This window comes from Limulus polyphemus, unplaced genomic scaffold (genome assembly GCF_000517525.1).
Source record: "Limulus polyphemus unplaced genomic scaffold, Limulus_polyphemus-2.1.2 Scaffold1086, whole genome shotgun sequence".
Lineage (NCBI taxonomy): Eukaryota > Metazoa > Arthropoda > Merostomata > Xiphosura > Limulidae > Limulus > Limulus polyphemus.
In genome coordinates this window covers 50537-70475 of record NW_013666696.1, presented here as the reverse complement: position 1 = coordinate 70475, position 19939 = coordinate 50537, and the positions used below count along the sequence as shown (strand labels likewise).

Here is a 19939-nt window from a genome sequence, read left to right as displayed (position 1 = left end):
AAAATTAAAATGATCCTAAACATATTACATCTTACCTAATCAACTTGTGATGAGTGTAGCAAAGTGGCTATCATGTCAAAAGTTGAAACGTGTTGTCACTAAGCATGATCCACGCTTTCGGTGGTGATCGTGTCGTGAAAGTGTGTCATAACCTGATATTCTATCCATAATTTGATTCAAAAGGTAGAGAAAGTCCTTATGGCGGCTGGTGCTTCTGGCTGTTAGTAATTCAAAATTAATGGCGACTATAATTGAATACTAGGGATCTCTGATGCAGAGGGTTAGCACATGAGGTGCCGTTCAAGTTGAAAATTCAGATTTGTTATCAATTTTTAATGTACATTTCTCCAAATACAGAATATTTCTACCATAAAAACTTTACATCAACGTAAATAATCGTACACATCATGACAATAAAGTTAGGATGAAGCTACAATGGTGAAACGTTGGTTAAATTTTTAAAAAAAGTTTTATTATCTAGAGAGTAAAGTTTTTTGTGTTGTTTTTTTTAACTTTACTGCCGAAACGTCTAAACTATAGACACAACCTAATCGGACCTCAGTTTTGTATTTCATAATGCCAATAATATTGTTTGTTTATTTGAAGTTAAGCACAAAGCTACACAAAGGGCTATCTGTGCTCTGCCCACCACGGGTATCAAAACCTGGTTTCCAGCGTTGTAAGTCCGCAGACATGCCGCTGTGCCACTGGGGGCCAATAATATTGAATCAATGAAGCAAATATACCTTCATATGTTATATATTTCTTTTCTTTCTCACCAAAGATAAGGTTAAAAAGAGAATTTGTGATGTAGAGACCATTAATGTTAAACATACATTTGACAGAAAAAACATTATTCAACAATACATCGAAATATGAACCAATTTTATAATACGCTCTACCTACATCCCAAAACACAAGATATCTGTTATATATATATTAGTTTGTAACTATTCACTTGATAATAAATATTTCGCTGTTTTAACAGACTTAGTGAAAATAATTAAACTATTATTCAGTCTCTGTATACACGGATTTACTTTGTAGCATGAAGTGTTCCATAACGTTACTACACTTGGTTCCGTCTTCACAAACTAACATTGATTTCACTCAGCATCAGTTATTTTCTTGAAGTTCCCATAACAACCAACCATCAACGCTGTATCATATGGACCATTTCCTTCGGCAGTGGAGATGTCACTTATCTGTTGATTATAAGATATAGGTGGCGTTATTAAGTTGGTTGTGTCTGATTTATTTGATGTGGCGTTCTTTTCTTTCAAATTTCGAGGCCCACAGCATGTTTGTGGCTTGCAATTATTCTCCGTGGGACAATCTAATACACAATCTTGATGCTGTAGAAGGAAACAAAATGGTGCGAGTAAAAAATTAATGTTTGTTGAAAGAGTAAAAAGTTAGTTTGAGTCATTCCTTGTAAAAAACAAACATACATTCGTTTATATCGATTAGTTCAATGTAAAAAAGTACTGAACTTTACTTTTTAAAGTTCAATAACTTTAATAATGAGAAGTTAATTAAAAAAAATCCGAACTGACTACTGAGATAAGATATAAAATAACTTATATTTACTGTAACAAATTAAAACTCGAAACTACATCACGGGATACCTCTGTTGTCCCCACCACGGGTAATGAACCCAGATTTTTGTGTCATAAGTCTTGACTTATCGCTGAGCCACTGAGGGACAATTTAAAAGGAAAGAATTGTTTGTTTGTTACGGATTTCGCGTAAAGCTACACGAGGGCTATCTGCGCTAGCCGTCCCTAATTTAGCAGTGTAAGACTAGAGGGACGGCAGCTAGTTATCACCACCCACTGCCAACTCTTGGGCTACTCTTTTACCAACGAATAGTGGGATTGACCGCAACATTATAACGCCCCCACGGCTGAAAGGGCGAGCATGTTTGGTGGGACGGGGATTCAAACCCGCAGATTGCGAGTCGAGCACCCTAACCACCTGGCCATGCCGGGCCGAAAAGGAAAGGAAGTATGTTTAAGCTTTTCCATTTCAAATTCTTATTATAAAAGTAATAATAAGTCTATACAGTAAAGTAAGCAATCATGTAGAACTTTTACTTGAGTTAAATAGACAGCTGCAATCAATTATAGATAATATTGTTATCAGGTTCAAGTGGAAGCCTCCCCCCCCCCGTCCCCAGTGGCTCAGCGGAAGGTCTGGGGGCCCGCAATGCTAAAAACCGGGTTTCGATACTTGTGATGGGCCCGATACAAATAACCCATTGTGTAGTATTGCGCTTAACAACAAACAAACAAAACGAAAAATAGCTGATTGGTATTGACTCATAGATCATAACTACAATGGGTTAATTGCACTTCATCATAACGACTAGCTGAATGACTGTCATATAACTGTAAATGCTTATTAATTTTTCTTCTGAAAATTAAATCTAAGTAAATGTTGTTTAAAAAAATAATGATATTATACAAACAATATATGTACAAAGAATGTTTGTCCTTTTTCGAATATTTCACCACAGACCTTTCTGACGGAGGATGTTTGTACAACAAGATTGTTCAATGATGTAGAGACAAAAGATACAACATTTTGAAGAAAAAATTATTCAGTGTTCCCTTAATGAAACGTTAAACTCGCCCAGGAGGTTTTAGGACAGTAACAAGTGTCGAGACCACAACCTAAGCTAACTCAGAACAACGCCCTCATCTGTAAAACTAGTTGCAATGAATTTGAGTATGTCTACTGTTGGTGTTAACAAGATAATAAACTAGGGCAGGGGTCGGCAATCTGCGGCTTTTTAAGAATATTTGTACTGCTCTCGGGTTACCTGCTGTGTCCACCGAGGGGAATCGAACCCCTGATTTTAGCATTGTAAGTCCAAAGACTTACCGCTGTCCTATCGGGAACCTTTTAGTTTTTAGATTAGACTGTTAGGCCGTATTGCGGCTCTCGAAATGTCTTAGATAAAAACAAAAAATAACTTTTTTTCTTTGAAGGGTTGCCGACTCCTGAACTTTTTTGTGGTTTTTATTGGCGTTTTTGCGTTTTTTACCACTATTTTTCCCATTGTTAATGGGTCTTCACCAAATTTGGTATCGAGGATCATTAGACCCATGTTGAGATGCATACAAATATTCAATTTTGAGTTTTTTGGATTTTATGGGCGTTTTTATGTTTTTTACCACTACCTCAGCTCCTGTGGATGGATCTTCACCAAATCTGGAATGGAGGTTCACTGGGTCCATGGGCAGATACATAAAAAATTCAGTTTGGCGGTTTTCATGGGCGTTTTTTATCACTACTTTGCTCACTGTTGATGGATCTTCACCAGATTTGGCATGAAATGTTTTTTGATCCATGTGGAGATACGTCCAAAGTTGCGGTTTCACATTTTGTGTTTTCAGTTTTTGTGGGCGTTTTTTACAATTACATATAAGGGAAACATATTTTCATGTTCTAAGGTAACATTTCATTAATCATGAATTTACATAACTTCCATCCAGGAGACGGGTACTCCAGCAAATATATGTATATGCAAAAAATGATCGTAAAAAATCGGAAAAATTACGACAATAAATACATCTTACAACGTATTCTGACTCAATGTATTCAGCCTGAATCGTTGTTGAATGAATCCCTTGTTCATGAAAAAATTCTTTCACTTTCTCAGCAGTTTCCATGTACTGATGCACATCACGACATAAAATGTGGGCCGAAGCAATGATTCGCTCTCCAGTCAGCTGCCAGATGTGGAACTCGTGAACAGCTAGCACCCCATCGACCTGAGAAGTAAAAAAACAACATTTTTCATAATGGTCCTCTGCCTTCCATATATCAACATTACATGTATAATCAAAGATGTTTTCTTCAGTTACTTGAACATGAACATTTTAAAATTGATGTTTAGTTAAGATTATTTTTTCACTACTGGTTTAACATTCCCGCGTTTTAACTTTTCCAGACATTTACATGTTACATTATTAGTGAGTTATTAACGTTCAGTGTCGCCTTTTGGGAAATCGGTATAACTATTAAGCTTTTCAAGAATAAACCAGTTGCCTGTAACAATATGATCGAAGTGATTTATTTTAATAGCAGCAATATATTATGACCAATATCTGTTTTCTCTATAAATCAACTATGGTGACAGATTTCTTACACATATGTGTCTGCTATAATACACCATTCTTCCTAGCACTATTTTGTCGCATTAACTACTTAGTTGTTTACTTGATGTATCGGCAGTTACGTCATCTTGCTCGACGTACTAGCACAACTTGCATTCTGCTACTTGCCCCCCAGTGGTATGTCTGCGGACTTACAAAGCTAGAATCCTGCTACTTCATTATTTAAGTATGAATCCTAACGTTATGGATTTCAGATTTTGGGTAACAAACTAAAAGATCTTGCATTTGGGCCAGACTCTTAAATAGAATTTACGATTTCACTTAGATTTTTTTACATGGGTGCTTTAAAAATCTCATGAATATCAAGGGTAATGGTAACAATGTTTATAGCTTAATGTGACAAAAAATAAATAAAAAATAGAAGCAGAACAACCAACTATCAATCAAATAAAACTCGTTCGTGTCATTAAAAAATTCACTTTAGAGATGGTGTTTCATCCAAGTTCACGAAATAGGACTACAACTTACCTTTTGAAGTAGTTTCTTTTCTAAGTTATTTACTTCAATGTGCGTTGGAACTGTCTGCAATAAAATCCTGGCGGAATCTGCCACTGACGTAACAAAAGTGGACAATTATAAAGTAACTTCCGCAGTTGTTCAAAGCCAGCAGAAAAAAAAAGATACACGTGCATTCACACACAACATAAATAATATTACACGCACATTCACACACAAAAGAAAGTTTTAAACACTTTACGTTCATAAAGCAAAAATATAAAAAGGAATTGAACTTTTTCAAGATATATTTCTCTGATGAAACCACAAGAAAAACATTACACTTATTATAATTAAAGTTTTATCATCTTAAGAAATATACTGAATATTTCATATTTTGAGATAATCTTTCTTTTATCGTAGCACATTATGTATCAACATTCACTGCATTGGGAAGTTAACGTTGTTATTTCATTTAATCGTGCATTAGTCATTCTCGGACATGAACTCTTTACAAAGACAGGTTTCTTTCCTGTTAAAAAGACTGTATATATATTTGACGAGCACTTAACAATACCTTCTAAAATATATGATTGTTAACCCTTATCAACATTACAATGTTTGATATTTTTACCCGTGTTACAATATGAACCCATCTAATAGCTATCAGTAGAGAGAAGTTATTTACTTCATTCTCATTAAAACCATATTAAGCCTCAAAGAAACATAATAATTCTTGTTCATTTATAAGCCTCTGTTCGTGTTTCTACTTCTTGTATGTTAGTTGATCAAAATAATATCATTCATCAAGTTAGACTGTTACCTGAACAACAGATTATTTGTTGAATCACGTTAGCTGTGGCTATAATTTAAAATCTATTATTATCATGAGTAAATGGAAAAATAATATCACTCTATATAATGTTGATATATTCTGATTAATTAGACAATTTAAAACGGAAAAAAAATGTTCACGGTTTACGAGAGTAACATGTCTTATGTAATACGTAGATTACATCAACATTTTGTAGGAATGCTGTCAAAGTGAAGTGTAGACAATGTAATAATAAACAAAATCATTGATTTTAATACTCACACAAAGGACACGTTGACGCCATGATGAGGCATACCATAATAACGCTAAAATACAAGACCAAAGTAAAAAATTTTATCATTTAGACACTGTAAGAAAATTATATAAAAAAGACGAATACTTTCCAAGTTATATTTTATTATTCATTATTATTTTAAGAGAGATTAAAAACGTAACCAAGAAATCAAATAACAAATATGTGGTACACATGCGCTAAAAATATCAGTTAATTTGAAATTACTTCCACAGGAAATTAGTTTGAAAACTAAGCGTTAATTGAGGGGGAGGAAAAACCCATATATTCCTGAGTAAATGCTGGGATGAAGCGTTCAAAAATAAAGTTATTTCGTAATTTGCAAATGAAGTTAACGATGTGTGATTGTTTAGGGTTAAAATTACGCAAGGAAAAGTATTAACTTTGTAATCCGTTACCTTAATGCTGGGTCAACATAAAATCGATATTCCCAGGATGTCAGCCAAATGATCAAGGCGCTGATGATAACGATCACAGATCCAAGAGCGTCAGTCAACACGTGAAGAAAAACTCCTTTCATGTTCATTTGGGTACTACTGTCTAGAAAGATAGGAAATACATGTTAGTTTTATCATAAAGCCGTTGAATTCTGTGTTTATGTAAGGAATTTTACTATTATCTGGCTACAACTGTCTAGAAAGATAGGAAATAAAGGTTAGTTTTATCATAAAGCCGTTGAATTTCTGTGTTTATGTAAGGAATTTTACTATTATCTGGCTACAACTGTCTAGAAAGATAGGAAATAAAGGTTAGTTTTATCATAAAGCCGTTGAATTTCTGTGTTTATATAAGGTATTTTCGTATCATCTGGCTACAACTGTCTAGAAAGATAGGAAATAAAGGTTAGTTTTATTATAAAGCCGTTAAATTCTGTGTTTATATAAAGTATTTTCCTATCATCTGTCTACAACTGTCTTGAAAGATAGTAAATAAAGGTTAGTTTATTATAAAGCCGTTAAATTCTATGTTTATATAAGGTATTTTCGTATCATCTGTCTACAACTGTCTTAAAAGGTAAGAAATGTAAGGTTAGTTTATTATGATACTGCTAAATTTCTATGCTTATATAAAGTAATTTCGTTTCATCGATAGGAAGTTTCAGTTTCGTAACTACCCAATGAAACTGTTTGTTTGTTTTTTATAAATTTCGCGCAAAGCTACACGAGGGCTATTTGCGTTAGCCGTCCCTAATTTAGCAGTGTAAGACTAAAGGGAAGGCCGCTAGTCAGCACTACCAACCGCCAACTCTTGGGCTGCTCTTTTACCAACGAATAGTGGGATTGACCGTCACATTTAACGTTCCCACGGCTGAAAGGGCGAGCATGTTTGGTGGGATTGCGAGTCGAGCGCCCTAACCACCTTGCCATGAAACTGTCATATCTATCAACTTTGCTCAGTGATAGTACTGGTACACCCGATGAAAAGCTAGACTTAGTACCTTATCATTTATAATGCTAACAATATAATATTATTCCGAACCTCATCGTTGGCGTTGAGCAGATCTTTAGGTGTTGCAAGGACCCTTGCAGGATTATTTACGCTCACTACAGGTAAGAATTTTTTATAGACATTATTTTCAATTTATTCAGACAGTAATATTCAATAAAAAGATTTTTATCCCTTTACCCAATCTTATTCACCGTCCACATAGACTATCCAAAAAAAATTGTTTGGCACCGTTGCTTAGATCATGTGATTTACAAGTTGTATTTGTTATGTTAAAATTTTTGATAAAAGTAATTTTTGCATAAATATGTTAAAATCTTTTTTATTTTCCATCAGAGGTAAGACTGAAAAGAGATCTGTGACGTAGAGACTTAATGCATTATTTGATTGGCCGTACTCTCTGCTGTGGACTGCAGTTTCGCCTATTCAAAGGCTAATCTGCACAGCTTGGGTCAGCAAACCAAATAAATATCATTAGGCTACTTATAATGGTGAAGTATATATATTTGGGGTTTTGAGTTTGTTTTACTTCACAATATAGTAACCTAAGTTAATTTAGATATGTGAATAATGTTATGACATTTCGTCCAATTCATTATTCAATATTATACAGCGAACCAACTGTTTAATGATTGTGAAGTAATACGAACTCAAGACCCTATAAATATTAGATTCACTTCACCATTATACGAGGCCTAATGGCACTTCTTTGGTAGACCTCTCGTTCTACAGCCTTCCACCTTGCCCGCTATCAAAGTTTTTTTTTAAATCTTATTTGTTTTGATAATGTGTCCAAAATATTGACACTTTCTTTTCGGGATGTCTGCTTTTAGTGTACACTTCTAATTTAGAAATAGCTAATACAGATAGCTATCGAGTTGCTTTGTACGAAATTCAACGAACAAAAAATGCATATAAACAACGCCCACTATGATCAAAACTGAAGTCTGACAACCGTAGTTCTCTTTTTCTGATCAAGGGTCAATTCCTGTAAAGTAATATAGAAAGACAAATTTTATTTTGAACACCATTTCCACTTCCCTTTCTAAATCCCTAAAAGCCACGGATGGAAGGCTGAAAAAAAGTATGGTACATGTCTTGGAACTCCCTCTTGAAATTTTTAGCGTTTTGGGAGCTTAGTGTCCTATAAATATAGAAACGACAAATAATTTATTTAAATACATTTTAATTCGAATTTTGGTCCCCTCGATGAGTAGAACACAAGTAGCCCATTGTGTAGGAGGTATGTGCTTAACAACTAAACAAACAAATAAGCATCCATATTTAATTGGACACCTCAAATAAAGTAATGAAGTGAAGAACAACAATATTTAGAATACATGGTACTAATTTATATTTGTATATCATTCATTTTAAGTTCAGCAATGTCTCAGCTTTGCAAACAGATGTAATGAATTCAGAAGAGATTTCATCATTCGACCATAACAATGCAGGAGCAACAGCGGCAGTTTCTGGAGCAAATAAATAACAAGAGGTCATAAACGAAGAAGAGGAAGACACCCAGAAATTAACTGAACAGCATGTTGAATATTATTCTGGCGAGATTACTTGTAAGATTCTCTATGGAATACCACCCCAACAAATATGGGATTAACTCAGCAAGCAACCCAATCTTCTGGATAACACTGCATGCATGTGTTGATTTCAGCTTCAATCCAGCATTGGGAATATTCAAGCAAAATGTCAGTGATATTACAGACAGCACTAGGAATGCCAAATAGAAAGACTCTGAGGTATCAATTTGAAAGTCTTTATAATGCTTTGGTAGCAGTGTCCGAAGAAGTCAGAAATCTAAAGACTAAAAATGAATCAATGAGATAACAAGTTTCACGTTTTTGATATTTCTGCTTGTCTGGTATGATATTCTGCACAGAATCAACCAAGTTAGCAAAATTACTCAAAGTGAAGCTTGATCCTGCATTTACTCTGCTGAGCAATGCAGAAGATTTTACACAACTAATCTCAGACTTCAGCTTGTGAATGAGCAAGCCTCCGAATGAAAAAGAGCTTACCCATTTACAATCTGAGGTCTGAGATTAATTATGTAGGATAAGCAAGTATCTACTTGTAGTTTTATAAAATGTAGTCGTCTGATGAGTATAGTAGATTTATAAGAGCAATACCAGGAAAGGGGCTTCGAAAAAGTACAGTTTACAGCAATGGCTCAATTCCTTTATAAGTTCAAAATTTATCATAGAAATAAATATTCAATAAATTTATCTTCAGTAACTTTACCACAAACAAATAATTCTAAAGTTTTATCAATCCTAATACTAAAGCCCCCCCAAGTGGCACAGCGGTATGTCTGCGTACTTACAACGCTAGAAACCGGGTTTCGATACCCGTGTTGGGCAGAGCACAGATAGCCCTTGAGTAGCTTTGTGCATAATTAAAAACAAACAAACAAACCTAATACTAAAAATAACTCGTGTAAGTTTCTAGTCTCTGTGCATTTTGTATTGAAAATTGAGAAAATATTAACAAATGCACACCAGCGCCACAAATTAGTGAGGCGACTAATGAAACTAAAGATACTTTAACTTATAATTTCTCAGAATAGCTACAAAAGACTTAATCCATTTTTGTAGCCTAGCTGAGCAAGTGTCTGAGCCAATAAATGTTTCTATCTGCTACTGTCTCTTACTTTGAACTGCCGACTAAAAGCAGCACCCCCGCCTGCGCCCCCCAGTGGCACAGCGGTATGTCTGCGGACTTACAACGCTAGAAACCGGGTTTCGATACCCGTGGTGGGCAGAGCACAGATAGCCCTTGTGTAGCTTTGTGCATAATTACAAACAAACAAACAAACCCCCGCCAGCTGTTGGATTACTCTTTACCAACGAATAGAGGGATTGACCGTCACATTATTATAACCCTACGAATGAAAAGTTGAACATATCTGGTGCCGGTTTCGAAATCACGACCAGCAGTTTGCGAGCCTAGAACCCTAACCATCAGGACCGCTAAGATTGAAGAGTGTGTCTTACACAGTTCCGATAATACATATATTTATTATTACTTTGTGAAGAAATAAGTAACGCTATAAGCATGCTTTCTTTCTATCTTAAAAAGTTTTGGATGGGTGTTGTAATATATTCACAAAACCGATTTTCCAACAAGTATCAGACCCGCAATTAGTAGCAGATCAATCAAAAAGAGGCGTGTTCTGTAGTTGATAAGTTGACTGAGTTTTAAGTTGCGTGAGAAATAAAGAGATTGGACATATTTAAATGACAGTCAGGACAATTTTTATTTAGACACAACATAGAGATTAGTGTGTATATCTACACAGACAAGTTGACAGTCGCATCTACTGGATCAGTGACTAGCTCGCCACCTTTCGTCTCTCATGATGAATCCCTACCGAACTATAGAAATTAGTGTGTATATCTACACAGACAAGTTGACAGTCGCATCTACTGGATCAGTGACTAGCTCGCCAGCCTGATATACACACTAATTTCTATAGTTCGGTAGTGATTCATCATGAGAGACGATCACACAGACAAGTTGACAGTCGCATCTACTCGATCAGTGACTAGCTCGCCAGCCTTTCGTCTCTCATGATGAATCACTACCGAACTATAAACAAGTAGAACAAATCAAAGAAAATGTGTCTGTATTTCAAACATCAGCTTACTTTCTTCGTCCAGTGGACTGCATCACCTAGTAACCTTTGTTCCTTGAGAGCATTGGCCAGGTATCAGTTTCAGTTGACGTCACAGTTCGGCCAGCAAAGGATATTCCAATTTTAACTTATTTTAATCCAGGCCCAAAATACTCTGAAATATCCTTGTGGGCAGAAGCCGTCATCCAAGAAAAGAACAAAGGGCTGAGGTGGCTAAAATAATATAATATTAGACACCTTGAACCACGTGCAGAAAATGGATAATCAATAAATTAGAATAATTCTTTGTTACTATAGAATGTAGGAAACCCATCATATGCCCGAATGTCATAGTGTTAAGTTTCGGACTTGGGTAAAGGGATGAAGATAACAACTAACAATGTAACAAACATTGGTATAATTCAACATACGTGCCGACCACGTGCCCACTAACTTAGGTTACGTAACGAAAGCAATAATTTTTGTACTTACAAGTTTGTACTCATGTTTTGTGACCCAATTTCTTATCTATATATCTGTGATAGGCTAGTACGTATGCTCATATGTACATGGATATCATACAAATATCTTGATTACGTGTAAACTTTGGTCAAGTACGTAGGTACCAAAATAAGCAACATATCGGAATATAAAGCCATTCATAGATTTAATATGTTTAGTTAGTAGTTAAATGAATTGAAATAGACTATTACAGCAAAATATTCAAAATTGAAAATAAAAAAAAACCTGTATGAGAAAAGAAGTAATAATGTGTAGAACAGATTTTGATAAACAACGAAACATTTTAATGGCATATCTTGTTTTTTTCGCATGGTAATAATTACTGAATGTCTTAAGGAATGCTTTGATACTCAACTAAGTATATTTGTAAAATGCGGACGAAAAGCGCTTGTTTTCCTCTTCTTAAACAGGCACCATGAATTGTTTGTTTGTTTGTAATTAAGCACAAAGCTACACAATGGGCTATCTGTTCCCTGACCACCACGGGTATCGAAACCAGGATTTTAGCGTTGTAAGTCCGTGGACGTATCGCTGTGCCACTGGGGGGCGGCACCATGAAGCATCAACACTTGTAAGGAAAAAATTGAAAAACAGATTGCCATTTAATTTGTGAATAAATCATCTATTACTTGTTAATTTAAATCATCGGGGTAACCAAATCTCTATTTTCTAATGAATGAAGTTATATTAAACAAAAATTTTACACGTTTCTAGAAACTACGATCTTAATTTTTCCCCATAATATAAACACCGTCTCGATGCGAGCTATGTATATTTTTCTCTTGTTTTTGGAGAGAGGGGAGGGTATAACCTCTAAAATTTTTGTCAATTTATTTGTAGTTAAGCACAAGGCTGCAAAATGGGCTATCAGTGCTTTGCCCACCACGGGTATCGAAACTAGGTTTTTAGCGTTGTAAGTCCGCAGACATCCCGCTGTGACACTGGGGGGCATGTTCGTCAAATACACGATAATTACGATCTCTGTGCTATACATAATGTTCACGTGAGGAATATGATGCGTATGAAATGTTATACCGCTAACTGACTCTTTATGGCGCTAAGGGGAAGTCGAACTGAAAATGTATCATTAAATGAATCACGTATAAATAAACTTAAATAAATTATCTGTTATAAAAAATATACACAGAGTGGGAAGGATATGTAACAACCCTCTCCGACACAAAATATTCTCACACTCAGATCGCGAAGGTGTCTTCAGATCGAGGAGTTAGAAATTTCCAAGACAGGGATATAGCTTGTACTTAATGGAAAACAAAGGAATAGGGATCATCTTGGGGTACAAGGAACATCCTCAAAGAGACTTGAAATAAGTCGTACCCCAGTCGTGATAAGCAAAGTGTGGCATAGTAGGTTTGAAATCTTTAATGGACTACACCTGCCCGTTGAAATAAAAGGAGACGACGTTTTAGCTATCAACAGGCCGTTGTAGTCCATTAGAGTTCTCAAACCTACTTTGCCTAAAGTTCTACTGAAACAGAGTGTGGCGTCTTGTAACAGGTGAGAATCCACGACCCCAAAGATCAATGGCAAAACTACACAAATTTCTTCCACAACATATTATTCTTTCAACCGTCGTATACGTCAAGAAGTTGAAGAATAAAGGGGTATTCATACTATTCTTTACTGAGACATTCCAGCTAAGTCACCAAAAGCAGCACCTATGGATTTCAGTGCTGGGAACCGATCGTCTTTATACACCATTATTTAGTATTCAGAGAGGTGTGGTGTGCTTTGGACGTGACAACCTTACGACGGAACTTTCTGTATTGAAAACTGTGCACTCAACCTCAACAATACGCTTTAATTTAAAGTAGTGATGTGGTTAATTATCACAAAATATATTCATGTGTTACTTGCAGTATCTAAAACTAGCGAAGAACTGTTGCTGAAGGTGCCTAAGTAATCACAAAGTACACAAAAAATATCTATAACGAGCTGATCGATTTGCACTCCATGCACTTCTCGGACGTTTAACCAGCACACACACATATATAATGGAAACAAAAATTTTTCTTATAAATTCAATTTATAGGGTCTTAATGAAATATTATTTACTACTAGCAACCCGTTTGGTGACGTAAGCATTGCACTTTAGTGTAAATTATAACGTTGAAGTCCGTTAGTTTTGTGTCTGTGTGAAATTTCACACTTCCCTTAAATTTAGGTTATCTTAATATCTTTTAAACTCCACACGATAACATCTGGTTTCCATTGTATTATATATTTCATTGGAGTGACTTAAGATGATAAAAATAATGTAAGTGTTCAGGTTTGTTTGTTTTTGAATTTCGCGCAAAGCTACACGAGGGCTATCTGCGCTAGCCGTCCCTAATTTAGCAGTGTAAGACTAGAGGGAAGGCAGCTAGTCATCACCACCCACCGGTAACTCTTGGGCTACTCTTTTACCAACGAATAGTGGGATTGACCGTCACATTATAACGCCCCACGGCTGAAAGGGCGAGCATGTTTGGTGTTACGGGGATTCGAACCCGCAACCAGCAGATTGCGAGTCGAGCGCCTTATCCACCTGGCCATGCTGGGCCAAGTGTTTAGGTAAAGTAACTTAAGTACCATACAATTATAGATTTAATATTTGTAAATAGTAACTCGTATCAGACACTATAGTATGGTGACAACTTCTTTTTTTTTACAAGAATGATGACAACTGGAAAACTTGCGGTAAATACCGGGTTTCGAAACATAGCACAGCTTGTTAACTTGTGCTTAATAACAAAATATCAGATGATTGAAAAACTAACATATTATATAAATAAGTTTGTAACTGGTAAGTAAAACATTATCTTGTACAATATAAATATATTTTACACATTTTCTCAAACTTAAGTAATGGTGAAGATTAAAACTATCCGAAGCAAAATATACATAGATCAAGTATTTACCCAATTTTTTCTTAGGTTTCTGAGCTCCATCTACAGCAGGTGTATTCATATCTATGCTGAAAATAGCTTCGTTTTTTTGTGTGTCGTTTTCTTTTAGTTGCTCTACACTAGAGGATTTGGTGGACTTTCCATCATGATGATGGCCACCGTGACTATGACCGTGCTCTTATGATGTTAGAAAGAAAAATGTCAGGTTAAACAAGTGCACCCTTGGACAATCCAGATCTATTTTAATTGTGTATATTATAAGCAAAGTAACTGTGTCATCTTATTCTGGATATTCTTGAAAACGGAGTAGTCTTACTATCTGTTTACAAAATATATTAAATTATACATCAAAATTGTTTAATTGATGGTTAATTCTTTAATATTTTAATGCTCTGTATCTGTATTTGAATTAATTTTAGACTACTGGAAGATAACTAGGAAGTAAACAAAGTAAGTAAGGAACTATAATGATCAGTAAGTAACTAGGAAGTAAACAAAGTGAGTAAGGAACTATAATGATCAATAAGTAACTAGGAAGTAAACAAAGTAAGTAAGGAACTATAATGATCAATAAGTAGCTAGGAAGTAAACAAAGTAAGTAAGGAACTATAATGATCAATAAGTAACTAGGAAGTAAACAAAGTAAGTAAGGAACTATAATGATCAATAAGTAGCTAGGAAGTAAACAAAGTAAGTAAGGAACTATAATGATCAATAAATAACTAGGAAGTAAACAAAGTAAGTAAGGAACTATAATGATCAATAAGAAACAGATGAAACTCACCGTGGAAGAGGAACAAGCCAATAATATTTACAAGTAACCCGAAACCCCCCACGTAAAGGATCAAGACAGGATCATAAATTTCCTCGGGATCAAAGAAACGTTTCAAAGCTTCCACAAAAATGGAAAAGCAAAGAGCTATAAGAAAAACAGCATTTACTAACGCACCCAAGACTTCGGACCTGGCCCAGCCAAAAGTGTTCTTCGACCACTTTTTGGGTGACATCTGAAAAACCAAACAGTAGATGAAATTAGGGACATGTAAACTCAAACATACCTTTTCTGACTTTTCACAAAGTCTGTTAGGAATACATCAAAGCAAACTTTTAACTATATTTTATAAAACTGACATTACTCGTTTATAACTTACTTTCTCGTGACAAGTTTAGGTTTGTCTTGAATTAGTACTGTAATGGAGACTAAAAACATCTTTGAACAATACATAGCTGCAGAAATAACAACACAAGAAGCATTAAGACTTAATTCCAAAGGTGAATTATACTGTAGTATGGCCTCGAACTTATGAAAAGCTAGACCACTTTTACTTCCAGTAATAGCCTGAACTAAGCATGACGTAGACACCACTAAATACCAAAGATTGTATTTCTCTGTTCTAGCTAAACATAGAGGAATATCGTTATAATTGGTTCACCTATGTCAGCAGAAGATTTCTGTGATGATTTTTACGTTCATCTTAAAGATGCTCAGTTGGATTGAGGTTCGGGGATTATTCTGGTTAAGGAATGTGACTAGAGTCACTGTCATTTTTTAAATCACTTTTCGGTATTATGACTCTGGTGAATTGTTTCATTATTATTTTGGTAAAACCCATGCCAACCAGAGGGGAAATGCACTATTGTGTGGTGGATTTAACAGGCAACAATGTTCAAGTACACCCTGGATGTTATTTACTTTCTAAAGGAATAAAAGAACCCATCCTGTCCGTGTCCCCAGAACATCACCTAAACTATAACTTTTTCTCCAGCAGCTTACACGATCGGGATGGGTCAAGTGCCACATTGTGTTCATTCCACATTTTTCCTCTGTCGTCAGTACAGTAAAAGGTGAAAAAAAAAGGTTGAAACGCGATTATCAGATTATATCACATGCTTTCAGTTAATCATCGTCTTCCAAACGAATCTTAACCACTATGGACGATTCTGTCAACTGGGACTTGGCCTAAAATCTTGCTCTCAGTCAGTCACCATCTTTGCACTAGTTTTACACAGTGATATTTGTATTACATTTTAGTTTTTATAGTTCGTATACTGATGATAGATGATGTTGCTTAGTAGCCAATGAAATATAAGTTATATACCTAGAATGGTAACCACTATTGTGCCCCTTTAAATATAGAGAGGGTATTTTGTTCTCACCTGTGTCTTGTAGACTAACTCTGATAAAACTAAATCACTGTACTTATAGGACTCACACTGTTTTCTGAAACATCATATATTCATTTTATTTTGTATTAGTTAATTCATATTACCACTAATTCTTGTTGAAAAATTAGTTGCCGAGTTGGTCCCAGCTGTGTTATATTTAACTTAGCCATTTTAACATTAAATATTTACCTATTTATGCATTTTTATATAACTTGTCTGTTTTTGCACATTAGTGTTTGGGGATTGTTACGACAGCGGAAGTCACGTGCCCCTGGTAACACGTGATGAGTTTCTAGAAGGGTCATGAAGGCCCGAGTGCTTGCCAGACGCCCTCTATTTTAATATATATAAGCCTGGAAAAAAATTGCAGATAGGCAGAGATAGAGACAGATAATTGAGTCAAGTGAGCGGTAGTGACGGTAATATAAAGTGTGTGTTTTTTTTATCGAGATCGCAAACGTATTGACTGTGGAAATTCTGTGTATTGCAAAGTTGTATCGAGAAAGAATAAACTAGTTTTATTTAAGAAAGGACTTGTATCGCTGAAGTTCTTCGGAAAGAATTTTTACGGGAAATTAACAAACGAACAGAGACATAACAGTATACAGAATTTGGAATTTTATGAACGTTGGCTGTTTTTGTAGATATAACATGTTTATATGATTGGTCCTTTTATTCTAACTCGGTTGTTTCTTACATTTGAAGTGTTTTGCTCAGATATCACTACATTTTGTTTTAAATTATAATTTTCAACAACGCAAAGTTTAATGTTAATCTAAAGAAGGAGAACAATAATTTTACTACTTTTTGACTGATTATTATTTCTTATTCTATGAACATATCTTTAGTTGCTCTATTGTATTCATGTTGGAGTGTTTAAGTGTGTTCAGATCACAAGAATAGTGGCACATGAACATTTACAACCAAAAGATCATTCCTGTGCCTTTAGATTAGATAATGTTGTATATTATCTATAATTGAATTCTCTTGATTTTAATCAGTAAAATATTTGTAAATTACTTAAGATCTTTTAATATTTAAAACGAAGGAACAATGTAGTTATATAATTTATTTTATCCTGTAGTAACAGTATTTAAATATAATTATTATATGACATTTACAAGAAATAAGTAAGGGAGATAATTTTATGATTATCAAACGACTTGAAGCATTTGACATATTCCCTAGTGGCATAGCAGCAGGTCTAAAAGTTTGTAGTGCTTAAAACCGAGTTTAGATTCTTGAGGTGGACACAGCATAGATAACCTATTGTGTAGCTTTGTGCTTAGCTACAAACATGTAGATCCCAGTGTTGAAACCAGTCCCTACTTCACATTAATCTACAAGGTGTATAGTATTACTCTCCCACCATGTTGAAACCAGTCCCTACTTCACATTAATCTACAAGGTGTATAGTATTACTCTCCCACCATGTTGAAACCAGTCCCTACCATAAATCACGTGTACACAAGTTGCTTCCACGAGATACTTGATCAAATTTTACACACCCAATCAGTTTCAGAATGAAATGGACACATATGCTATTCTATATAAAGACATATTGGTTAAGTCACCTACGAATGTCTGTTTTATAAGACTTTTCACAGCAGTGTGAAACTGTCATCATTGCGCATTAGACGACTTGTGGAAAACTTGCGTGTAGAAGTGGTATTCTTTGGAAATTACAACCTTACGATGGAGAATTTTACAATGAAAACTTCGTTACAGTGCTATTTTCAAGAAGGACGTTCGACAAAAGCAGCATGGCCAGACATGGTAAGGTTCCAAATTCGCTTTAATATAATGTATTCAACTTCTGTAAGTTTACTGTTTTGCTTTCTGAAGAAGAAGAAGTTAAAAAAGAAATCACTTTGTCATGATCATTTCTCTTAATCTGTAAACATATGTTAAATTTCTACTTTATATGTGATGTTAGAGTGTTTGATCTGTTAGGATATATGACTAATGGCCTCATATTGGGCCATAAGTTTGGTCCTGTATATAAAGTCATAGTAGTGACTTTTCCAGCTTAGCTGGAGTCAGTACTGTGGCTATAGATAAGGTAATTTAGATTAAATTTGCTAAAAGAAATTCTAACCAAAGTCTATACTGAGCTAACAGTTTGCTCTGGCCCACTGATATTTTTTAAAGGCAAAGCCACATTGGTCTACCTGCTGTGTCCACTGCTGGGAATCAAATCCCGGATTGTACGTCCGTAAACTTACCGTTATCCCACTGTGGGACTCACATTGAACTATTGTACCGCCCATGACCTCACATTATAGGTTTAATCAAGGTTCCCTGGATTCTGAAACCCTGAAGCTCAATTACTTTAAAGTAACTAATAGGTCAGCAACGACGAATGTTCGAATCCATTTTGTTTTCAGCTCCACCTACCTAAAAAGTAGAAATAAAAAAACAACAGAAGAATGATCAGCCCTTAATTATCCGATTAATTTATTTAATATTCGAGACTCACCTTTATTGACAGGAATGCGATGACAAGAGCAATGACGTCCGAGAGCATATGAAAAGAATCAGCTATTAAAGCTGTCGAATTTGTTAAGTAGCCTACAATGATTTCAACTAGGAAATAACTGCCTGTTAATGAGAGCATTCCTATCAACCGACATTTCTTTCCTGTGTATCTTCCCATTCTTTAGTAGACAAATCTTTACAACTGGACGAGTATTATTTGCTTTCTCACACGGTAGGGCAACAACTAAATATGTTCAGACTAACAGTCTTTTATTTTTTGTTGTTGCTACTGTTTGTTAAAGCGGGAAAGATTTTTAACTTCCTGTTTCAGTTTTGCAACGAAATTAACTAACTTTTTTCAAATGAAGACCTATTTCAGACTAAACCTTTGACGAATATGATGAAAGCTTCACAGGGAACAAACCTGAAAAAAAAAGAAAGGAAAATGTAATGATGAAAATTTAGTAGAAAAGGACATTACAGAAATATGGTATTTATTTTTTGTTTGCGTTGCATTCTTGTACTGAGTACACCTGAATCAGCATATTGTTACGACAGCGGAAGTCAAGTGACGCTGGTAACACGTCATGAGATTCTCGAAGGATCTTGACTTTTTCCTGGTAACTCTAGTCTTTTCTAGGCGCCCTCTTTTTTAGAATATAAGCCCGGCAAATAAAGCGGAGATATAATTTGCAGATAGGGAGATATAAAGACAGATAATCCAGTCAAGTCGTAAGTAAAGTGCGTGAATCGTTGTGAATTATAGCGTATGTTTAAGTTAAAGTGACTGTGGAAATTAAGTTTATTATAAAGTTGTATCGAAAAATAATAAACTAGTTTTAATTAAGAAAGGACTTGTATCGCTGAAGTTCTTCGGAAAGAATTTTTACGGGAAATTAACAAATGACCAGAGACGTAACAATATTAATTATTTTTCAACCCTCAAGAATACCATAATAATGTTAAATTCGATTTCGAATTCGATGACGAGGAACCCACTTTGAGACTAATAATGGCTGGAGACGGCTTGAATGGGTAATGAAG

At 35.1% G+C, this 19939-nt stretch overlaps 2 protein-coding genes across 3 annotated transcripts in view; one reads left to right on the top strand and one right to left on the bottom strand.

The window, feature by feature from the left end:
- Positions 1 to 868: 868 nt before the first annotated feature.
- LOC106462059 (zinc transporter 1-like) overlaps positions 869 to 19939 on the bottom strand; it is a 25905-nt gene continuing 6834 nt past the window's right edge. Inside the window, exons 2-9 of the mRNA XM_022389186.1 lie at positions 18897 to 19319; positions 15036 to 15258; positions 14264 to 14428; positions 6145 to 6286; positions 5716 to 5759; positions 4653 to 4735; positions 3585 to 3779; positions 869 to 1355 (exon numbers count right to left, since the gene is read on the bottom strand). Of these exons, the coding sequence (XP_022244894.1) occupies positions 1107 to 1355; positions 3585 to 3779; positions 4653 to 4735; positions 5716 to 5759; positions 6145 to 6286; positions 14264 to 14428; positions 15036 to 15258; positions 18897 to 19073 (1278 nt within the window). The 5' untranslated portion in view covers positions 19074 to 19319 and the 3' untranslated portion in view covers positions 869 to 1106. The remainder of the gene's footprint in view (positions 1356 to 3584; positions 3780 to 4652; positions 4736 to 5715; positions 5760 to 6144; positions 6287 to 14263; positions 14429 to 15035; positions 15259 to 18896; positions 19320 to 19939) is intronic.
- LOC106462061 (single-stranded DNA-binding protein, mitochondrial-like) overlaps positions 6476 to 19939 on the top strand; it is a 54554-nt gene continuing 41090 nt past the window's right edge. The window contains exon 1 of one of the 2 annotated variants that reach the window (XM_022389189.1): positions 6476 to 6494. The gene's annotated coding sequence lies outside the window, so the exon portion shown is untranslated. Of the gene's footprint in view, positions 6495 to 6568; positions 6589 to 19939 lie in introns of those variants that run through there. The other variant, XM_022389188.1, reaches the window with a different exon arrangement.